Here is an 18,567-nt window from a genome sequence, read left to right as displayed (position 1 = left end):
TTTGTACAGTTACTTACATAATTTCAGTTTCTTTTATTATATTCCATAACTTTATGTTCAAATTTAAATCTTACGTCTCTTAGAATAGAGTGCCAAGTCCAACCAACCAGTGCGCGGGGATTCCTCGGAGAAACACATAATAATTATTCGAGCCGCCTCGATGACGTCATCACATGATTCCACCAAAACGCCTAGTAAATAACCCTTTACAGGTTTTATCAGAGAAGATGAAATCTACAAAACATAAAATATATAAAAACAACTGTATCTGTCTTCGTATAATCAGTTCGTTCGCATGCTGGACAGCGAAAATTGAATTTGTTTGTAAATATTGATATGTAATCTATCTCAGTTTTATCATTCATAATTCATCACATTATATTTAATAAATACCTACATAATTATAATTATAGCTAAGTTAATTGTGGATATTTTTTGGTTTTAACCAAATAACAAGTGACTTAGGTAAGTACGTATGTGTGTGATAATTTGTGTGTTTATTTTGTTTTAGCCCTAGTATTTAAAAAGTAAAAGAAATAGTTAAATAGATGTTGACCATATCAGTCATTTATAAAATGTAAGCTGTTTAAACTATAACATTTTTTTTTTAATATACCTATATTTATAAAAATTGCCTATTGCCAATGGGAAACAAAATGACTGCTTAGTATAGGATAGAGATAAGATCTTATCTTTAAAAATCAAAAAGATAACATACAATGATGTATCATAATTTCAAGTACAGATATTTATATTTTACGCATAAAATTAAGTGTTTAGCAGGTGGTGTCTTTATTAAGAAATTACAGATACAGTCACAATCTACCTATGTTTAAATTTACAGTGTAGAGTAGGTACCTATAGTTTTCCTCAATCAAGTTTTGTAGATATTTTGAAGAGCAAATAAAATATAGTTCTGTTATTGTTATTGCAGTGTAAGTGCCATCATCATCATCATCATCATCATTTTACTAACATAATGGTACTACGCCTAGATTCAGTACGATAAGAGGTAGAAAGAGAATAGAATAGAGATCAAAACAAAAACCTAATATTTTTATGAAAACGTTTTGATTCAGGATTTCAATGTGGATAAAAATGCCATATTAGAGCTGCACTTTGGTACTAAAAAATATAGACAAACTTTTAGTCTCAGAGTTCAGGAAATGAACCTAGTAAAACTAAGTACAGAGTAAAAATGCGAATCGCTGTCGCTAACGTTTTGTTTCATCAATCGAGAAAGGAACTGAATTGAACACGTTTTACAATACAACAAAAGATTTACAATATTTTACCGGTACAAAATTATTGAGGATATAATTTTGTGTTATTTTCAGGTTAGTTTCGAGAGCATAACGTTTCAATGATGGTGCCGTCCTCGAGTATGGTGGTCGTGGCTCTAAGTCTACTTGGAGCTGTGAGCGCGTTGCCTGCAGGCCACACAAACAACAAGTTGAAGTCAGGTAAGTCAAACCATTCATCTTCGTGCATCAACTTCTTAGCGTGTCGGTGACAGACGCTAGAGCTGAGGGTTTGTCAGCGTACCAATTCAGATAAGATGTCCCTGATTGCCCAGGGTACACCGCACTATGGCTATACATACATATACATAAGGATTCTGCTTAAAGACATATTCAGAAACTCTTGATAACTATGGATACCTTTGGCACTAGGACCAGCTAAAATCCTACGGGTAACCGAATGCCGAAACTTAGTTACTGAAACAAAAATCACCCATCAACTTATTATATTTAAATCATTTTTATCCCTACATTTCTCTAACGGTTCCCCACAGACGTTACCTACCCGTTCCCCTACGTGACCCGCGCGCAGTGGCGGGGCCGCCCGCCCACATCCGTGACGCCCCTGGCCAGCCCTGCGCCCCTGGTGCTCATCCACCACAGCTTCGAGCCAGCCGCCTGCCGCGACCGCGCCGAGTGCAGCCGCGCCATGCGACTCATGCAGGACTACCACCAGATGCACCAGGGATGGGCTGATATTGGATACAAGTTAGTACTCTTTTCATGGGAAAGGAGGGATATTCATGATGAGTATTTAAAGTCAGCATCAGTCAGTACCTAAGCATCCGAATGTGGGGCATGGGTCTCTACATGATACCTACTCCATAACGATTTGCCCAGAACTGCGCCGTCTTCATCCAATAAAGTCATCCTGGATTAATACATGCCGTGTATCGTGCGTAAGAGCGTTTATCAGGTGTCATCGACATCGATTCAGGTTGAAATCGAAATGCTGCAAATACCACCGGAGCCCGATATGATGACTATCCTGCGTCCAGGGATGTCCAACCATGTTCATAAGTCATCCAGCATAACTACTCCATGATCATCAACACATCATGCTAGAAGAGAAGACCTCACCTTCCTTTCCTTGCAGTTTCGCGGTCGGCAGCGACGGAGTGGTGTACGAGGCGCGTGGCTGGACTACGGTCGGGGCGCACGCCTCTTCCTACAACTCTAAGAGCATCGGCATCGTGCTCATTGGCGATTGGATCGGTAAGGACAAGAGCTTTATTTACTACAACTACCTTTAAAACTTCTTCTTCTTCATCATAACTAGACCAATAATCGCCTACTGTTAAACATAGACCTCTCAAAAGTCTAATCATATATTATTTCTCACAAACAAAGTAGGTAGTATCAGCTTGGCCAATTAATCAGTGCCTGAATTAGAATGCCAATGAATTTCATTAAATGCAGCTCAGTGACTTAGTTGACCTCCCCTTAGAATTACTTAGTAAATAGAATGAATCCCCGCAAATACCCCCTATTTAACGGGGCAAACATGAAAACCTCATCCAAAATTTCAGAATCAGTGCCACCACCAGCCCAGCTGCAAGCGGCCAAAGACCTGATCAGGAGTGGCGTAGACCGTGGCTTCATCAGCCCAGAATACACGCTGGCTGGCCACCGGAATGTTGGCAGCACTGAGTGCCCCGGGCAAGCGCTGTACGAAGAGATCCAGACTTGGGACCATTTCAGTGATACTCTGTGATTTGTGGGAGAAAGAGGATTCTGTGGTTTTGTTCTGTGATCTTGGATACTATGGTGGTGTTGATGAGTTTTTGAAGTGAGATTCTACTGGTCATTTAGTCAGCATTTAAACTTTGTCTTCAGGTTTTACACTGTGAATAGCCAATGTATACCGACGATAGGTTATTGATATATACCTAGGCTTTTAAAGATTATAAAAAAATCAAAAATTATTGTACATATAGTAAATAGTATCTCTACTGTAAATAATTACATATAAGGAACTTACTCATAGAAGCAAATTTAAACTATCGATATTGTTGATTTATTTCCATTTAAAATAAGGCTGGATCCTTATTGATAGAATTAAGTTTATGATGACGACGACTGATTGTTACTTTAATGAGGTAATTATTAAAATTAATTAATACTCTAAGTAAATAAATGACTTTATAATATGCACAAACTTTCTTTCCTACCTGTAACCTATAGAGAATAATATAAATTACAAAGCTGTAAATAGGCCCTAGGATGCGATCGTGCTTATATGAGCCTTGCTTAGCATAGCCATAGACTAATATACTAAAATTAGTCTATGGCATAGCATATAACATTTGAGGGTCTCTCTACCTTACGAAAAACGAGCGTTTCTGCGCGAACCACGACTCTACCTTGATGTATTAAAACGCACCGACTGGATTGTCATGGCAGAGGGTCATAAAAATTTGAGCAATGTACGTTATTATCATTATTATTATCAGGCATTGAGTAGGTACAAGTCGGTACAACCGAGTCCGCGTTGTTCTATGTTATCATACCAGGCATCAAAATTAAATGTTACTGCATATCTGTTGCGTGATAAGGTATTTTATTTTAATTACTGTGCTAATTATGTAATTTAAAATTGGTAGACAATACCTACCTATATACTATCGGTAAGTATACCTAGTTACCTAAAAAGTACTTAGGTATATATGTAGGTACAAAAAAGTAAGTTTGAGTAGGTACCTACCTACTTACCTAAATTGGTAGTTTACCCATTCGTCAATATGTAGATAGTAAATTGCTATTAAGTATTTGAGGAAAATACAATAGTAAACAAAGAAATTGATCAATATCCGATGTCGTCACATGTTTGTTGATATACATCGTGTACTTTTGCAGGGTAAAGAACCGAGATCAGGGCACTATATAAGAACTGTACATAAGTAAGTATATAAACGTTGAATCGTTTTCGAAAACACCACTTAGCACACGACTTCTTGACGATAAGTAAAGGAGAAATTACTTAATTCATAAGTTTGTACTTACTTACTTACTTAAGATTGAAATAAAAAATATAATTGTAATTAAAATGGCTTTACAATTAATAGTGAAGCTGGTATCTTTGATCTGTGCAGTGAGTGCTTTTCCTACGACAGAAAATAGTGACGCAAGTACGAGTATGTAAACATAAGAGATCTTACCACTAAATGTAGAGTAGAAACATGACAAATAGGCAACTTATGCGTCTTCCAATATGCGTTTAGAAGACGCATTATACAGGGTGTTGCAAAATTGGTATACTAAGCCGAATCCTACATGTGCAGCATGTTATATCTAAGCCCGAAACTGAAATCAGAATTTGGAAATTCGCGAAAACACATGTAGGTTTCGGCTTAGTATACCCTTTTTGCAACACCCTGTAGATTACTTAGAAACTTTGGAAGTGGCAGAAAAGCCAAAGATTCTTGACATTAAATTTTTGGCCGCAATCACAGAACGTGAAAGCTTAGTTAGCACAGCTTATTTATCAAAATGGACCTAGCTTACCCTCCGAATAGATAGCTATACATTTTTTCCATTTCGCTGACAAGACCATTACCCTGATTACACCTACCGAGTAGAGTGGCATCCTCGACCGATGAACGGCTAGCAGGTAGGTGTAATCAGGGTTTGATACACCCCTTACAGATCTCATTAACTAAGGGTTCCCTCAATCCTCTAGCTACCCTTTCTCTACATACCTGTCATCTTCCAGCCTTCACCCTCCACGACCGGGCATCCTGGGGCGCAGCCGCCGCCACGGACACCAGGCAACTAGCCACGCCAGTCCCGTACGTGGTGCTGCACCACACCTACATCCCTGGCGCCTGTAATACCACCCTGGAGTGCGCGGCCAGCATGCGAGCCATGCAGCGGTACCATGTGGGGCTGGGGTGGGGGGATATTGGGTATAAGTAAGTGTTTTATGATCTACGGATAGTAATCCTACTAATATCATAGGCGAAAGTTTGAGAGTATGTGTGTGTGTTTGTTACGAAGCGAAGCTCACGGGCACAGCTAGTTAATACAATAATAAGTGGGGTAGACATTTCAGGTTGGCTTAACCATTTAAAATGATGTAAAAAGATATTTGAGTGTCCTAAATCAGTACCTATTGCTGTAGCTATCCTTGCTGCTCTATCTTTTTACCCTAGCATACAGGGTGAAAATTGCATGACCCGATCATTTTTAGCACAGAATGTAACGGGTCAAATTGAACAATTTTTATGCCCACTATCCGAAATCCTGTAATTATCCCAAAAAATAACTTACAGGCTTTAGAGGCTTTGTATTAATATTTTCAGGGATATAAGTACAAAAAATATAAACTTTCTTAAAATTTCAGTTTCTGCGTGGGCAGCGACGGAGCGGTATACGAGGGGCGAGGGTGGAGACACATCGGCATCCACGCCGGAAAAGTTAACTCACTCAGCATCGGCATATGTCTTATTGGAGATTGGAGATGTTAGTATACTTACCTGCATTATTTTATTATTTGTATAGGGTATTGCAATAGTGTCACAGATGTAGGTAAGCAGAAAGAGGCAACTTGAGGGTCACGATGATATGTGGATATCTACTTAAATTATTAGGTAAGTACTTAATTTCGTTGCGATTGGGCAGTCATCGACGTTCGTATATTCAAGACAAAAAAATCATCAACTGATGTTTAAAAATACTACTAAGGTCCATAAATAAACTCATAAATTCTCTTTTACTGACGCAAAACCAATTAATTCTTGTAAAGTGTAGTTTATTCAGATATAATCTCCAAAAGCAATTTTCTGTCATTATACAACGTGACTCGAGTTTATTATTCACAAATACCGTACGAGCAATATTTGTATTGTATTGTGTATTCCCACCTTCATTTTAGTCTATTCACATCAAACACTTTTTTATCTACTTATAATAGGTACATACGAGTAGATAGAGAAGCGTACAAACTTATGCCATTTGCATATACATATAGTCTTCTGTTACTGTTAATGACACTCATGCCGGCCGGTAATCGAACATAGGACTCTCACAGCAGTCGGCGATACCCACCATCCAGTCTCATTTTAACATCATGACCTTCATCATCATCATCAGCCAAATAAATCTTAGACTCTATGTCTCCCTCTTCGTATGAACACCCCAAACGCTTTCTCCTGGACTCCACGATTATCATAATCAGCCTGTAATAGTCCTCTACTGGACATAGGACCACACCAAGTAATTCAGTAAAAAAATGATTCATTCTTCTGCCCTTTTCCCAGTTCAGCTGGGGTCTGGACTCCTCGTACTTCGGCGCCAGGATATTCTATCCCGGGTTGTCGTTGTGGTCAGGTTTTGGGCTTTTATCTGCTTCTCGATATTGGACCACCATGTTGATGGTATTGTTTTAGTTTAAATGGACCAATTATAACATACTTTTAACTATAACTTAATAACCAACAGTCGAGCTGCCACCCCCCCAGCAACTAGCCACCACCCGCGCGCTGATCTCCTCACTGGTGTCGCGCGGCGCCGTCAGCCCCCGGTACCGGCTGGTGGGCCACCGCCAGGCCACGCCCACAGAGTGCCCCGGAGACAGGTTGTTCAGAGAGATCTCCACGTGGGACCATTTTGCTGCTGGTGATCTGAAGACTGATAATATGGTTAATAAAGCTAGATAGGAAAATTCAGTGTTTTATTTACATGATAGAATGATGTCATGCTATCCGATTTTCCAAAATTCGATGTACGGCTCAAGTTGCTCAGAATGACCTCCAGAGGCACGATTCGATGTTGTTTAGGCTAGTGCTAATGATTTTCCTGATCATACTTAGATTACTTTCAATGGACCAAATAGGTATTACACACTTAACTAGGCATTTATAAAGCATAATTACACTTAATGACCACGAGTCGAGTTGCCGCCTCCGCAGCAGCTAGAATAGAATAGAATAGAATAGAACAGCGGCTGCTGGGCACCGCCAGGCCACGCCCACAGAGTGCCCCGGAGACGCGCTGTTCAGAGAGATCTCCACATGGGAACACTTTTACGCTGGTGATGTGGAGACTGATGTGGTTAATAAAGTTAGTTAGGAAAAATATGTGTTTTGTTTTTTACATGACAGTGGAGTACGAACGAAAGCTACTAGTACGAGTAAGGAAACTAATTGTGTTTTATTTTGCATAATAGGACGGTGTCATGCAATCCAAATTTGTTGCTCAGAATGACCCCCAGAGACACCCCCTTTCGGTTTAGCATACCACGTTTTCAACATTCTGTATAAAGGTCGTGTCTTTTAGGCTAGTGCTAATGTTTCCTGATCATAGGTGAGTTTCAAATAGTTTCAATGGCCCAAACATAACATACCTTTAACTTTAACATCATTATACAATGGTCTCCTCCGGAGTGTCAGCCGCCAGCACCGGCTGCTGGGGCACCGCCAGGCCACGCCCACAGAGTGCCCCGGAGACAGACTGTTCGGGGAGATCGCCACGTGGGACCATTTTGCTGCTGGTGATCTGGAGACTGATGGGGTTAATAAAGTTAGTTAGGAAAAATATGTTTTTTGTTTTTTACATGACAGTGGAGTACGAACGAAAGCTACTGCTACTCTGTTGTCCATTCTGTATTATACAGGGTGTTGCAAAAAGGGTATACTAAGCCGAAAGCTACATGTGCAGCATGGTATATCTAAGCCCGAAACTGAAATCAGAATTTCAAAATTCGTGATTTTTTTTTTATTCTCCATAGTAAAAAGTTACGTAACCAACTAAGTTTCTATGGAAAATGATATATTTTTTTCGCGAATTTTTTAATTCTGATTTCAGTTTCAGGCTTCGATATAACATGCTGCACATGCTGGTTTCGGCTTAATATACCCTTTTTGCAACACCCTGTATATACCTATAAAGGTCTTCGCACATTATAACAACTCCACACCAACGCGGCAGCAACTCTACTCACACTCCTTTAGTTTTTCTAGACATTTAGTGTACGATGCGTTGTACACTACTTTATAATAATTTTTTGAAATTAAACCATGAACTGAAATGTCTAGCATAGAGTCGAGTCGCCGGTGAGTTGTTATAATGTGCGAAGACCTTAATACAACGAGACGAGCGGATAGAGCGCTCCAATACTTCGCTTCTCGTAAACTAGAGTGATCCCCTTTTGTCTAGCTGCTAGATATTACTATCAAAAATAGCGTCACAAAGAACACACAAATTTTTCAACATTTTAAATTATGTTTATAGCACATACAGTGATTTTTTGTACTTTTTATTCCGGAATTACAACAGAAATTTTCAGGGCATAGTGAAAGATCGCGGGAAAACTAGTAAAAAATAGAAGATATAACTAAACATGTGATGCAATGTTTTGTATATAAATAAAAAACATGTTAATCTAAGTTACTGGCCAACATAATTATTTAATATTCAATACTTATTTACTATATAATAATATAAATGGTACGAAACCGTGAAACCGAGCCGTGCACGAATCCAACTTGATCTTCTATGTAGTAATAAATATTAATAGTTAGTTGACCTGTGATCATAGATTTATACGAACGTATAAAGTATACATATAATATAGTTATTAGGTAGGTTAGGTATGTAGCTTCTTATCTTATATAAGCATAGAACAGCATCTTCTTCTTTTATAAGCATAGAACAGTATTCGTATGGTAAACAAAAATAAAAACCTGAAGAGTTTTATGAAAATTAAAACTACTGTAGTCGGTAGGCACCCATAGCATAATATTACGAGTATTATCTAATCTGCCAGAAAACAAATTAATGGAAATTTTCAATTTGTTCGATATTTGTGTGAAACGTCTCAAATCCTTCAAAAATACACATACCTAAGTATTTAAATAAAAAGCAATCACTATTCTTACAAAATTTACTACGCGACCGCCACTCTAGTTGGAGAAAGTTATAGGTATAGCTTGGTAGTCTAGCCCCCTTATTCATAGAGAAGTTACAGAACGTTTTAACTAATAAACTGTTTTGTCCCTCTCCGACGAAGAACAATTTGTTCTTTGACAGAGAGGGACAAAACAGTATATTAGTTAAAACGTTTTGTAACTTTTCTATGAATAAGGGGGTAGATCTCTAGGCCCCCTGCAAATTGGGGCTACTTTTTGTTAACTTCACGTGCTATAGCGGGGAATCCCCTTACTTTTCGCAATGGACTCTACCTATACTATAAATATACTCATGTTTGCCATCACATCCACCATTCAGTATCTTTGCTTTTCGTGTTTACATACGATGTATTGATTATTCGAGCTCTTGAATAGTAATTAGATGATTGTACAAAATATCGTATTATTAGTGTGTGTGTTAGTGAATGGAAGACGATCTGTGACGTGAACACATACTCAATTACTTATTAACTATAATACTAACGTAGTGCTAAATTCATTACATTACTACTTTATAATTACTTGGACCGTGCCAAAAACTATAAGTAAGACCGGAATCTGTGGATTTTAATACAGAATTGTTATATAGAAGATATTACAAAATAATGTGTAAGTATCAAGAATGTGTAAAAACAAGAATATGGATTGTCTTACTACTTATTATCTTCAATTGGTAGTGATAATATTAAAGTGTTAAGACGTAAGTACCTACACTACATAGTAATTAAGTAAGTAGCACTTATGTAAGAAATTTCAGATATTTTTGGTTTACAATGTTGGTGTTTTCTATGTAGTCGGTACCTATCTTTATCTCTATTCGATACCCAATCAAATAGATTATTAGTCACTATTATAGGAATAACGCAATTTAAATGTAATTATAATATGTGCTTATCATAATCTCAGCGTAGATAATAAAATGGGTGCTGGATGGGTCATCTACCTTGATCTTTTATCATAATTATGATTCACCTTTCTAACACAAATAATAGTCGATTATAATTTAATAAACTTATGACTACTTATCTATATAAATCATTATCATCATCAGCCCGTACTTTTCCACGGCTATATACACTTGGCTAAAATTGTTTTTTTTTCAGGTTCGATTGAACAAACAAGTTCGTCAACATAAAACTGAAAATAACACAGTGCCTTAAAATAAAATTATGGCATTAAATCTGGTATTAATTGTAATATCACTGATATCATCAGCCAATATGTTACCTTGCAATGATGGTAAGCACAAAACTTAGTTAAAATTTATTATATTTTTAACAAATAATTGTAGTAAGTTCCATGATTGTGCCTGATAAAAGGCAATCGGCCCGCCCGCCATAAGGGTAACTAAAAACTTTCGAAATACACTTCATTTCGGAATTTTTCAGTTGCAACTAAAAATCACAGTCAGTCTGCACAACGCATATAATTTACTACTTACCGCTTTGCAATTGCTGAGTTGACTAAGTAGTTACAGTATACAACCCTAATTTTGCATCCACCATCTCACACCATCCAGAACCCTCCATCAACGAAGTCCAAGACCACTTCGCCTACACCCCGCGGCGGCAGTGGCGCGCCCGGGAGCCCACCGAGCGGCGCCCCCTGGCCCGCCCGGCGCCCTTCGTGGTCCTACATCACTCCTACACCCCCCCCGCATGTGGGGATCCCGCCCAGTGTGAGGAGGCCATGAGGGTCATGCAGAACATGCATATGGATGGGCACGGGTGGGCGGATATTGGGTATAAGTGAGTATGTATCTTGTTTTACAGTTTTCGGTATACAATAGGGAAACTAGCTAGTCCCTTATGTAGGACATGTAAGGATGTAGGTGAGACAGTTGAACCCGTTTTGATAGCATATCCATCTACTACAGATTATCTATCTTTGGACCTACAGAGCGCCTACCTCAACTTTTACAACGTCCAGGCTTGCTGCTCCAATTTGCACGTGAGCTAGACTGGCTGAGCTGAAATTAGGGGGATGTGTACAAAAGCTTTCACTCAAGTAGGGTTTCTCAAGATGTTTTCTTTCAGCGTAAGATACCTACATAAATTTTTAAAGAGCTCATTCGTACATGTCGACTCCGCGACCTTTCGCGAATTTGGACATTCTGATTTCATTTCCGGGCTTAGATACATAATATAATATAATAATACATATATCTTCCAGTTTCGCCGTCGGCGGAGACGGCGCGGTGTACGAGGGCCGCGGCTGGGCGCTGCTCGGGGCTCACGCGCTGCACTTCAACACCGTCAGCCTCGGCGTGTGCCTCATCGGGGACTGGAGCGGTCAGTCTTCCTACCTTCCTTCCTTCCTGTCCTTCTATATGACTTTTGTCCAGTTGCAGAAAGATACTTTAAGCTAAGTCAGCCTCGGCGTCTGTCTCATCGGGGACTAGAGTGGTCAGTCACACAATATGCAAGGCATCCGAAATAGGTTTAATAGTTAGGGCCTGTACACAAAACTGCATTGCGACACTGTTTTGACAGTTTTTCAGGGCAAATGATTGATTACTGTCGCAGGTTTTTGCGAAAGTGTTTTGCGATGCGACGTCGCAACGTAGTTTTATGTACCTTATTCAAAACAACTTCTCTTCTCATGCTCACAAGTACAGTGGACCTGTGTTTCTGTCTGTAGTAGGGTAGCTCTTGAACGAATGGCGTTCCTTAGGCATTGGTAGACTCCTTTCCAGCAGTGAAAGATAATCGGCTGATGATGATGAAAAGAATGTACATAACACAGTTAATTTTATTCTTTCCCCAGATTCCCTACCACCGCGCAACCAGCTCAAAGCCGTGCAAGCCCTCATAGCCGAAGGCGTAGCGCGGGGAGCCATCACACCCAACTACCGCCTCGTGGGACACCGCCAGGTCCGCGCCAACACCTCCTGCCCCGGAGACGCTCTCTTCAACCACATCCAGACCTGGAAACAGTACTCCGCGTTTCCAGCCTCCTGGAGAGATTTGGTCGACGTGCCTGAACTGCCAAAGAGTGATAGGGATGTGGTGCGCAGGAGCTTATTGGAATTCTGATGGTATTTGGCTATAGCAGAATGTTGTAATAAGTGGGGGTTGGAGGTCTTATCAGAATCATAGTTAAATTTATACTTAGTTAATTATCTGTTTTGTATAATATTCATTTGATCTTAGGCCGCTTTACCAGTATCAGTAGGCTATGCGTAACACTGCCGCTGCATAATAAAAAAACCGATACGCCGCTAACTCAGTCGGTGGTGAACAGTTTACCTACTGGAAAGTATGTATAACCTAAATTGTAGATGTGAATGTGAAACATAGTAATTATTGTCTACATTTTATGAATAGCTACTTATTCTAATTCTACACAGAACATAATATGTAGGCACCGCGAATCTATAGATATACTTAGTAAATGTATAAAATAATAATAGGTAAGTACCCATAATATGTTTGTGATAAGTATGATATTTAAATAAAAATATCTTTATCAGTACGCATAAACAACATCATGTGTTTATTTCATAGAAAATTTAGTGAGTAAGTAGTTACTAGGTTTTCCCCTTTTAGTAAGTATGTGTATATTGTTTAGTGGAAAATAAAGCGTGTCACATTATGATTTTTATGATACCTTTCGAATAGTTTTTGCTCCGGTCTCCTAATTCTAACTTGACACAACATAATAACACAATAATATACTTGTAGGAATATAAACACTAAGCTGTACTGTATTTTCAGGTCTTTTGTCTGTTTACCTAATTACCTGAAGGCACACATATAATAACCAACCACCACGGTAGTCTACACATACGTCATAATTATGTGATACCTACCTAAACTCATTATTTTTATTTAACCTTCTATTATCCAAAATTCCTACCTCTAAACCATTACTAAGCCTGTATTACACCTATAACGAATTTATGCCAGAAAGGAGTGTTTTTTTCAGGCTTCACCATGAAAACCTATAAAGTGTGCCCTGATTTTAACTTGTTGTATGAGAGTTTTTCACCTCAGTTCCCTATGATCAAGGGGCATCCACAAAAGGGACTAGCTCACAAGACACGGTAGGTAACTTATTGCTATAACGTTATTCAATTAAACCATTTTTTGTGTCGCATAGTTATTTTCAATAAATTGCTTAGGTACTTTGAAGAGGCAACTTTCTTCAATATTTTACTTTTTCATATACTTACACAGAACTTGGTAATCCCAGTAATAATTTTCATCCACTTGTGCTGTGCTTCCAATGCTCTACTCTACATATCTATGAAAACTTCAACGTAAAACATTTCCTTTCTTCCCAACCCCAAGCCAAGTACGCGCCGCGCTATTCTCCGCCGCTCCTCAAAAACCGCACAACTCTCCCAAAGAGTGCTTCGTGCGAGACTCCATGGCTTTCGTGCTTCTCCTGGCGTGCGTGGGCGGCGTGGCGCCCGTGCGTGTGGGGCGGCGGGGCGGGCGCTGGACCGTGGCGGGGTCGCGGGGGATGCGGGCGTATGGCTGCTTTGTGGTGCCGGCTATGGGTAAGATTCTGGTAGTGTGGGAAGAGTCAGGAAGCCAAGCGTGGAAAGGCTAAATTGGAGGACGCTGGTGTCTGGACTGTTACGGGCTGGGTGTTTCAGTGTGAAAGCAGAATTCAGCAAATATTGTTAATAAGAATAAGTGGCAGAGAAAGCACGTATAGGTACTGTAGCACAGTATGAGGTTTATGAGGAAAAGATTGAGTTGATTGTATGCTACCAGTTCCATTTTCAACAGCTCTACCTTTTACAAATAAACCGTTGACCGCCCCTAAATAAACCGTTAACGCTGTCCAAAACCCCTTCAACCCTTCCAGTAATAATAATATTCGGCACCGGCACCCTAGACTACTTCCTGAACTACAAGACGCCGGCCGGCAGCGACTGTGGGGGCAAGCAGTGCCCTAGCATGGTGTACCTCGTGTGGATAGGCAACATGGTGCTGGCTTCAGCCGCCGTGCTGGCCGGCTGGCGCTCCGCAAAGGAGAGGATACGGCAGATGGTCAAGAGCTTTAATGATATGGAGAAGGTAGCTATTGTGTTGTTGTTGATGGACTCCAAAACTAAGCGAGGAGTGTGATTTCAGGGTACAGTCATAATTATAATGATCTGGACTGTATACAGCTTTACATGACATTCTTGAGTAAATTAAGGTCTCCAAAACCAAAACTAAGAATGTAGGAGTCTGATTTCAGGGTACAGTCATACAATGATCTGGACTGTATACTGATTTACTTGACATTCTTGAATTAAACCTAAGGATTCTGTTAACTGTGACCGATTGTTATCAGATAGGACGTTTCCAGATAAACCAAGATCTTGGGTTTGAGGAGAAACGCAGCAAAGACTGGAAGAGACTGCTATTCTGTATCCTTCTGCAGACTGCTGCCACCACCCTGTTGGCGTACATGTACAAACGCTTCAGCCAGAACAACGTCAGAGAACGTGAGTATACTCCTACTATACCGGGAGCAGTGCAGAATTTGCAGTGAAGTGCAGTCTAGATTTATAAAAGGCGATTTTGAGGACATTGATTGATCAATGGTCACTATCACAGTACAAAGGACACTAAAGGTCCATCATCAGCCTATAGTAGTGCACTGCTGGACGTAGGCCTCTCCCAAAGCACGCCAATGGGTGACGATCTATAGATTTCCGCATTCAATCATTGCCAGCCTTTTGCAAGTCGTCACCCCATCTAGCCGTAGGGCATCCTACACACTAAAGGTCCGCTCTGCTTCAAATTCGAACCCATTGTGTGTGTGTGTGTGTGTTGCTGTTATATAGTGTTATAACATGGTTATACCTATAACGCTCCTTAAAACTAACTTAAAACATAGATAATTATAACTTCTTACTGCTTCTTGCAGGACGTACTAAGGTAGGCTACTCGCCGCTACTGGTGATGCAGTGGCTGGTGTTCCTATTGGCCCAGCAGTTCTCGCTCTCTGTCATGCACGTCAACTCTTCCCTCTCGGCTATCAACTCTGCACTGGAACAAGAATTGAGGACTTTGGACCAGCAAAGTAACTAAGTACACTTTACTACCTATGTAGGTACCTACATTGTACAATCCGCATGTATCTATTATAAACGTAAGTGTATTATTAAATCGCCTCAAAAAAGTAGAGATTGATTTATTAACTAAAATGTAATCTGCCAAGACAATAGCTCTACAACGGCAGATTTTACCTAAACTTCTTCTTGAAGATTCGTATCCAAACGGATCCGTCTGAATCGGCAAATCAGCAATCTGGGAAACTACTGGAGCCTGATTTCATTTACATTGTTAAAGGCCCTTGATGTAACTTGTTGTGTAACTGATCTATCATAGGCACTACGAGCTACGCTGTTGGCTGATCTCTAGACCTCCTCTCTGAGGGTGTTTCAAAACTTTGGTATACTTATCCGAAAGGGGATGACTCGGGGGGTCATTCTGAATAACTGTAATGTTGTTCAACGACTTATTGAAATTAGTGAGAACTATAGTAAAAAGTTACGTGACCAATTCAGAATAACTCCATGAATCACCCCTTTTCGGCTTAATATCCCAGCTTTCCAACACCCTGTATATTCCCCAGCTAACTTCACCAAGTTCAGCCGCAGCTGCGGCTGGGTGCGGCGGCTGGCGCGGCACCACGGCTGGGTGTGCGACGCCGCCGACTCGCTCGACCACACCTACGGAACCTTCCTGTACTTCGCCTTCGGAAACTTCTTGCTCTACCTCATTGCCAAGCCGTATTATCTGCTGCATGATGTTATTGGTAATCTGCTGTGTATGTAACGTAGCTGTGGGCTGTAATGCCTGTAAACCAGTTGAGTGACGTATTACCTAACTGTTTCTGTATATGCCCTCGGCGCACATTGGACAGCCACTGACTGATGCTAATCTGGATGGGTGTTTGATACTTTTTCACGGAAAAATTACTTCACCAATCTTCATGAAAATTTTGCATGTACCTATTAAGCACGGTAAAACTTTTCCAGGGAGTCGAAGCTCGGGAAAAGCTATAGATAAATAATTGGTTATGTTGTCAGTTCTCGATTGGAGACCACGAATAGGCCAAAGCAGCGAGGGATGCCCTCCTGCCCGCTGGACCGACGACCTTAGCGGGTAGTGGCTGGATGAGGAAGGCCGAGGACCTAGTGTTGCGGCGCTCATTGGGAGAGCTATGTCCAGCAGTGAATGATTATTGGCTGATGATATAATTAACTATGTTGCAGAGGTGGGCTTCGTGGAGTTCTCGGTGATCGCGCTGCAGATGTCGTGGGTGGGGCTGTACCTGCTCACCATCATGGCTGTTATAGAGCCGTGCCACGACATGGCTGTGCAGGTAGCTATTACCTCACCTGGTCGTTAAATGCTTGGATTCTGGTATCTTAAAGCAGCTTCCTAGAGGTTCGCGGTGGCAGACCAGCTCACGCGACACACCACGGGAAGGGTCCCGTCTGTAGTAAGTAGAAGGACGCCTAGTGACGGTATGCAGCGTGCCTAGCATAGCACCGTGCTGCCGTGCCGGTCTGTAGTCGTCGGCAGTGCATAATAATATGCTGATACGCTGAATATCGCACCTCTAGATATAGCCGTAAAATTAATGAAAGACTGTACTTACTGGATTTACATGACCTCTTCACATGACATTAGTTTCCTGATCTACTGACCAGGACAGTTTAATAGCCAGTATAAATTTAGGCATATCATCCAACTATTGAGCAACTTATTGGATGTGCAACACCGATATCGTGGTGTCTATATAAGTGTCTGAGAAAGCTTGATGATGACCAGAGGTGTTGCTTAGCTCTCTTGTGGTTGATGACGCTCCCACCTATCTCCAGATGCGTCTGACCCGCAGCCTGGCGGCGGAACTGTCCCGGCGCGCCGGCTGCCCGCTGCTGCAGAAGAGCCTCCGCACCCTGGCGGCCGTGCTCATGCTGCGACAGCCGCACTTCATACACTAATATACAATCCTCAGCACAGCTTATCTGTCACCATATCCATTATCCATACAATTTACGTAAAATTAGACAGATAAGCAGTGATTGCAGTTGGTTGATTAATGTGCGGTGGTTCTGGTGGTACCTACGGTAGCTTGTCTTAATAGCGCTCGCATACATCTAACTATTATAAGCAACTTCTTTAAGACATCCGGAACTAGGGTGCTCTTTCTGCTTGGTATGACATCAAGAACTATATAGGGTGCTCTTTCTGCTCTCACCCACCTGTCCGATGTCTCCAGATGCGCCTGACCCGCAGCCTGGCGGCGGAACTGTCCCGGCGCGCCGGCTGCCCGCTGCTGCAGAAGAGCCTCCGCACCCTGGCGGCCGTGCTCATGCTGCGGCAGCCACACTTCGCGCCGCTTGGCTTGTTCACGTTGGACCGACCGCTCATTATTAATGTAAGGTTTTGGTCTGTGGGGATGTTTAATGCGTGTTTAGGTAAATCAAAATTTGATACGTTTATAAGTTGTTTCACAGCTAACTGGAAGCGTTTTGATAGCTAGTGTCTAAGTTTTTAAGACCCTGGGTAAAGTAAACTAGAATTTATAATAATATGGTGTTAAAGTACCGCGACGTGACGACTCTTTTGCGTCAGTAAAAAAAAGAGTTTAATTTTCACCGCTCGAAACCTACACTCTGCACCAACCCAATACGGTAGGAGATGTAAAAATTGTTTTTTTAAGGGACCTAAATTAAGTACTGAGCTAAGTAACTACTGCAACCTAATAATTGCTATTTTGTTTTCAGATCATGTCCGAAGTCACTACACTGCTTTTGGTAATAATTCAGTTCCAACAGTTAACCGGTTACTATAAAACTGATTAAATTGATGAATAAGTATGTAGTCATTATTAGTTTTTTTTATTAACTTAGTGCCAATTTCACCATTCTCCGTTAGAGCATAACCAGGGAGTAGTGGTTAACTTTTGACACATCTGTCATGAATTTTATATGGAGATGACGTTTAATTTATAAATCAATCCCTGTCGGTTAGATAACCGAGAATGGTGAAATTGGCACTTAAGATGGTAGATACCTACCCTGGAACAATTTTAAGTAGAAGAAAGCGAACAAAATAAGTAAATATTAGGTACTTACACCTAATAATAGTTAAAAGAAGTTGATGGCCCTTTGCAGGACTTCTGTGTTTAATTTTACACCATCTATTGTTACGGTTTTTTTTTATCTACATTAGGTATCTACAGGGTGTTGCAAAAAGGGTATAAGTATTAAGTACTGAGCCGAAAGAGGGTGACTCAGGGGGTCCACCCTTTTTGCAACACTCTGTATGCATATCGACGGTGGAAAGGCAAAATGGTTTAAGCGCCATGACATAAAATGTTCACCAGAGCGATTTAAA

At 40.7% G+C, this 18,567-nt stretch overlaps 4 protein-coding genes across 7 annotated transcripts; all 4 read left to right on the top strand.

Moving 5' to 3' along the window:
* The first annotated feature begins 280 nt into the window (after positions 1-280).
* On the top strand, positions 281-3,233 carry LOC105388663 (peptidoglycan-recognition protein LB). The gene is made up of 5 exons (XM_048626550.1): positions 281-465; positions 1,338-1,463; positions 1,796-2,009; positions 2,398-2,516; positions 2,831-3,233. Exons 2-5 carry the CDS (start codon positions 1,364-1,366, stop codon positions 3,013-3,015), a joined length of 618 nt encoding a protein of 205 aa, XP_048482507.1. The 5' UTR covers positions 281-465; positions 1,338-1,363; the 3' UTR covers positions 3,016-3,233.
* Positions 3,234-4,310: 1,077 nt separating this feature from the next.
* LOC105386207 (peptidoglycan-recognition protein LB-like) lies at positions 4,311-12,693 on the top strand. Of its 4 annotated transcripts, none has more exons than XM_048626547.1 (5): positions 9,514-9,817; positions 10,312-10,447; positions 10,728-10,956; positions 11,381-11,499; positions 11,975-12,693. In XM_048626547.1, the coding sequence occupies exons 2-5, from the start codon at positions 10,378-10,380 to the stop codon at positions 12,241-12,243; spliced, it is 687 nt and encodes a 228-aa protein (XP_048482504.1). In that variant the 5' UTR covers positions 9,514-9,817; positions 10,312-10,377; the 3' UTR covers positions 12,244-12,693. The 4 variants fall into 4 exon arrangements, with proteins under 4 accessions (XP_048482506.1, XP_037974569.2, XP_048482504.1 ...); XM_048626548.1 differs by having other exon boundaries at positions 9,514-9,908; XM_048626549.1 differs by lacking the exons at positions 9,514-9,817; positions 10,312-10,447; positions 10,728-10,956 and adding exons at positions 4,311-4,429; positions 5,014-5,212.
* Positions 12,694-12,888: 195 nt separating this feature from the next.
* LOC125489721 lies at positions 12,889-13,890 on the top strand. Its single transcript, XM_048626554.1, has 2 exons — positions 12,889-13,253; positions 13,501-13,890. Exons 1-2 carry the CDS (start codon positions 13,144-13,146, stop codon positions 13,763-13,765), a joined length of 375 nt encoding a protein of 124 aa, XP_048482511.1. The 5' UTR covers positions 12,889-13,143; the 3' UTR covers positions 13,766-13,890.
* A 91-nt stretch (positions 13,891-13,981) lies between these two features.
* On the top strand, positions 13,982-18,055 carry LOC105388658 (gustatory receptor for sugar taste 43a-like). The gene is made up of 7 exons (XM_048626553.1): positions 13,982-14,238; positions 14,516-14,654; positions 15,080-15,235; positions 15,791-15,973; positions 16,434-16,543; positions 17,447-17,605; positions 17,955-18,055. Exons 1-7 carry the CDS (start codon positions 14,119-14,121, stop codon positions 18,030-18,032), a joined length of 945 nt encoding a protein of 314 aa, XP_048482510.1. The 5' UTR covers positions 13,982-14,118; the 3' UTR covers positions 18,033-18,055.
* Positions 18,056-18,567: the final 512 nt, after the last annotated feature.

This window comes from Plutella xylostella, chromosome 16 (assembly GCF_932276165.1).
Source record: "Plutella xylostella chromosome 16, ilPluXylo3.1, whole genome shotgun sequence".
In the NCBI taxonomy this organism is placed as follows: Eukaryota; Metazoa; Arthropoda; class Insecta; order Lepidoptera; family Plutellidae; genus Plutella; species Plutella xylostella.
This window is presented reverse-complemented; position numbering and strand designations above follow the sequence as displayed.